This window comes from Bidens hawaiensis, unplaced genomic scaffold, assembly GCF_021521415.1.
Source record: "Bidens hawaiensis isolate Kalapana, Puna unplaced genomic scaffold, B.hawaiensis_p1.1 tig00018136_1, whole genome shotgun sequence".
Classification (NCBI taxonomy): Eukaryota; Viridiplantae; Streptophyta; class Magnoliopsida; order Asterales; family Asteraceae; genus Bidens; species Bidens hawaiensis.
This window is the reverse complement of record NW_027492741.1, coordinates 21492-26192: the sequence shown is the minus strand read 5'-3', so window position 1 is coordinate 26192 and position 4701 is coordinate 21492. Positions and strand designations below refer to the sequence as shown.

Below are 4701 nucleotides of genomic sequence, written 5' to 3'. Positions count from 1 at the left end.
CGAGCTTGAGTTTAAGAATCTATCTATAAATCGAGCATGAGTTTGACCTTAACTTGTTTACATCACTGCTATTAAATTTAAATAATTATAAGTAATTGATGAGCCTATTTTAATACAACATAATCAACTTTTTCATAAACTAGAAAAAGTATATATACGCATTTATGACTTAACCCATGTAACTTTAATAATATAAAATTTGGATCGAAAATTTTAAACTATGACTAATTTACTTGTAAGTAATAAATTACACCGCTAATTTATTAAATGAGAATTTAATGATACGGGAAAGGAAGCCATTAGATGGCTCAAGAAACTCGGTGATTAAAATTAAAAGCTTGAAGAACCGAGTGGTTCAAATAAACCGTAAACGATGTTCTAATAATATAATCTCAAAAGCTAAAGCTGCTAAACAATTAATCTCATATCTCAACTTATAGGCGAGAATCATAGTTTAACTAGAAAACCAAATAAAATAAAACAAAAAATATAAATATTCAAAGAAAAATTTGAAGATATTCTCATGATCTTTTTGTATCATTCAAAGTTCACTTTTGTTATTTGTAATCTCACTCGCATAATCATTAATTCATCATAGATTTACACTCAGTTTACACTTTCCTTTCGATTTCGTTTGCAAGGAACATACCTTTCTTCATTTCATTCGTAATCAATATTGTGAGTGAAACCAAGTGTAAAGCCACGATGAATTGATGATTATACTAATGAGATTATCATTCACAACGAAAGTGAAAGTTAGAAGTGTCATTGATTAAACTGTCAGTACTTGATATTATCAACCAACGGCTAAGGTTCAGTTAACCACTATAATAAAGCATATCTCAATTCACGTCGCTAACCAATCCGTCAAAAATGCCATCACATGACATAAATAAACACGGGTTGAGACCAGCGGAAAAATCTGCGAAAACTTGTCAGTGGAATACGAACGAGTCAAGTTAAAATGGGCCGGGCTAAAAAAATTAACATGGCAAACAAAAACACATCCAAACATTATATTCGAGAACCCGTTAGTCCGTTACTGTGCCTGATTACAACACTTATAAGGAAAGTGTCAAGCCATATATCTAATTATCTATGGATTTTGTGAAACAAAAGTCTCAACTATTAATGCCCGATTAAGTTCGTCTCTCCGATTCGTCTATAGTTCCAATCCTTCGGGTATTGTAAGATTTACAGTGACTGCACTTATGACCAAAAATATGAAAGAACGCTTTGCTAGTATTGTGACAGTCGTTACACAAGATAGAAATCTGCAAGCCGAGAATAATTTTGGTTTAACTTCTATACAACTTTAGTTGGATGTCAACTTGTCAAGTAAATAATCAGAATATAGATAAAGAATTACCTCGTATCGGTATTCTTCAGGCATGACAGTAGCTTCAATCTGTCAAATTATATAAATAAGATGCTCGGTAATACACAATATTATAAAGATAAAAATGTAGTTACAAAAGAAATTGTAGACACCTCTTGGTCCAATCTTTGCCATGTGCTTGACATTGCAGAAACCGACTTTGAGCATATGGGACAGCGGTATCTGCAAGATGAACATACCGTTATTAATAAACTACCAGTTCCAAATATAAATTATTTTAGGGTTATTGGATTTTAATAATCTCAACTAATCCCAGCTCTAGAAATGTTTATAGACGATGGGATTATTAAAATCCAATAACCAATTATTTTTATAACATTAGAAACTCGGTAAAAGGTTAGTGAACTAACTGATCCTGGTTGATTAACTCCTTGTAGCAATCGAGATGGATAGCATGCCCACAAACCATAATTGTTGCGGCCTTGATCGAGTCAAAAAGAAACTACCAAAGGAGGATGTTTGTTTTCATCAAAAGCAGATCATATAACTATAATAACTGAAACAATACACAGTGATATTGATCCATTTCCTTAATGGGTCGACTCAGTTACGTTTAATCCATAACGGAATAATGGGTCAGATGGGTAAAAGAATGGATAAATAGGAAACGGATCAAATGAATCAAAAGCACCCAAAAGTGTATTTTTGACATAATTTTTAAACATATTTGACACGTTATGAACTGTTGACATACCTCATAACATATAGGACAGTGGTTTTTCATAGAGTTTCCGATACACGTGTGATTACCACGCAACTTTACATCGAAGCATGATCCTGTGTTCATAGACAACATAGTCAATGACTCAAGGTTAGTGTGTGTTAGGTGTTGCTAGAGTTGTAAACGAGCTGAGCCAAGTCAAGGTGGGCTTGGTCGGCTTGTTTACAAACCAAGCAAAACTGATCTGGCTCGCTTATCTTAATGAGCTGCTATGTTGAGCTAGGAGCCTAGGGCCCGCCAAAAGCTCGATCCAGCCGGTGGCTCGTCAAGCCCGCTCGTTTATTTAAAAAAAACTTATTTATCTTTTGTGTTTTTTACACATATTGATATATATAAAAACAAAAAATAATATGCAACATACATAATACAAAATTTATAAACTACAAAATTCCTAATTTATATACATATATAAAAATTTGTATCATAAGTTATATATATACTAAAATGCCATACGACTTAATGTTATAGCGTTAGAATAAAATACAAACAACTTTTAACGGGACAAGTGTAAGAAACATCAAAGTAATTATGCTACATAATAGAGTAGTTATTATCATGTTATAGTTTTGAACTAGAGTAATAATAATCTCTCTAATGCTTCTTAGATTTCTCATATTAATAGTTGTTTGTATCTGATCCCACCCCTATCAAAACATTGGTAAAGGAAATATAAAGGTAACTAAAAGAGCCGGAAAACCGAATGAAAAAACTGAGCACGTACCGCACTTTTGGCAATGGAAGAAATTTGTAACACCACCTACTCTGTATTCATTAAATTATGTCGTTAGCCTATCTCAAAAAAAAAAAAAAAAACAAAACAAAAAAAACAATCATATACAAAAATTAACAAACAATGCCACCACTTTTCGTTTACTAACCTACAAATTCCACAATCATTGCAATGAAACTGTTCCTTTGAAATCTGAGTCACAAATTGCAAAGTTAACAAAACACAACAAAATTAGCATATTGTTCAAAGATTTATATACTGAAGTACTGAACTCATGCTTACATCATCATCATAGAACTTGCAAATTCCACAATAATATTCTCCCATTTTCACTCCACAGTTGGTACATATTTGAGCAACCTATCATATCATCATTAAAAATGGCTATATAAGATTAAAACATTTGTACATATTCACTCTGCATACAAGATCTAGAGACAAACCTGCTGTTCAGTATTGCAAATTGCACAAATAACCTGAAAACCACAAAAGCATGAGTACAATAAATACCTTGTGTATATTAAAAACAAACAAATAATAATCAGTATTAGTCGCCGATTAGTCAGCCATTAATCGCAAATCAGTGAGTGACCAATTCGGTTTCAGCTAATCGGACCCAATAAACGGTAGTCGATCAAAGCCGGTCCAAATAGACCCAAATCGCTCAAAATTTGGTCAAAATCAGTCAAAAATTTGTTGAAACATTATACTTACTAATCCAATCCAATTAATAAAATTGAATAATTATATATAAATTTTTGAAATATTTTGCATATATATAACATAAATAATTTTGGATAAATACATATAAAATTTCAATCAAATTAATCGCTAGTCACCGGGGGTAGGCTCGATTTCTTTTTTTAAAGCTTGGCTCGTGAGGCGTTTTTTCAAGCTCGGGCTCAGTTCGTTTATTATTTATCAATCAATTTATATACTTTTTAAATTACTTTGAGCTTAAACGAGCTTCCCATACAAGGCTCGACCTTGGGCTCAAAAACTAAACGAGCTTTATTTGAGGCTCGGGCTTGGCTTGGCTCTAGCTTGAAATAAGCTAGGCTAGTTTTGAGCTTTTTATCGATTCGATCTCGAGTAGCTCACGAGTGGCTAGGCTCACGCATGCACACCTAGCCGCAGCCCGCAAGTGAGCATAAAACTGAACTAACTAAACTAACCGACTTAACCAAACAATTGACTGTCTGTTAGGTTAAGCCATAACCCCTATCAACCAAACTAACCAAACCGATTTAAATCACAAAAACGTAACAATTTAGAAAAGTAAATAAATACAGTACTTGCTTAATATCGTAACGAACGATCTCATGACGATCCTTAGGGGTTGCCAATGCGTTCTACACACCAAATCATAACAACAACAACAACAAATTATTATTAAATGATAATAATAATAATAATAATAACGGACCGTGTATTCGTTGTGACAATGACGGCATGTAAATATCTGATTACAACACGGTGCACGGATTTTGCATCGTCTCCGGTAATGATTACACCTATTAATATTATTATTAATCAATCCAACAAATTAATAATAATAATAATAATCGGAAAGAATTAATTACCCGTGAAGCAGTTTTCCGACGTCGAGAGGATTGTCCGGAAATGATGAAACGTCGTCGTTGGACATTGTTCGTTGTGGTTTCGTGTCCGAGCTTCCTTTCAATATAAAGGGCAGTTTTTTTTACCTATGAGAGCTCGGGTTTGGCTTCTAAGTTAATTTTTTTAAGCTCAGGCTCGGAAGTCGGATCGTTTATTATTTATTAATAATAAATACATGATACTGTCACGGAGTTATCCTTTAGACTTCGTCGAAGGCCAGCCAATCGGTCC

The 4701-nt window shown here is 33.3% G+C and overlaps 1 protein-coding gene across 1 annotated transcript; it reads right to left on the bottom strand.

Annotated features, from left to right (window-relative positions):
* Window positions 1-1014: 1014 nt before the first annotated feature.
* Window positions 1015-4519, bottom strand: LOC143555470 (E3 ubiquitin-protein ligase MIEL1-like). The gene is made up of 12 exons (XM_077045009.1): window positions 4434-4519; window positions 4277-4364; window positions 4146-4202; window positions 3294-3326; window positions 3133-3210; window positions 2999-3042; window positions 2842-2882; window positions 2094-2176; window positions 1750-1841; window positions 1492-1561; window positions 1370-1408; window positions 1015-1274 (listed from the first exon to the last, which is right to left on the bottom strand). The coding sequence occupies exons 1-12, from the start codon at window positions 4496-4498 to the stop codon at window positions 1140-1142; spliced, it is 825 nt and encodes a 274-aa protein (XP_076901124.1). The 5' UTR covers window positions 4499-4519; the 3' UTR covers window positions 1015-1139.
* Between the last annotated feature and the right edge of the window lie 182 nt (window positions 4520-4701).

Excerpts from the sequence above, each read along its gene's own strand:
- LOC143555470 (XM_077045009.1), bottom strand. The coding sequence starts at position 4,498 with ATGTCCAACGACGACGTTTCATCATTTCCGGACAATCCTCTCGACGTC. Across the intron at positions 4,365-4,433 it reads GTCGGAAAACTGCTTCACGG|GTGTAATCATTACCGGAGAC; the intron begins GTAATTAATTCT and ends TAATATTAATAG. Across the intron at positions 3,211-3,293 it reads TTTGCAATACTGAACAGCAG|GTTGCTCAAATATGTACCAA; the intron begins GTTTGTCTCTAG and ends ATGATATGATAG.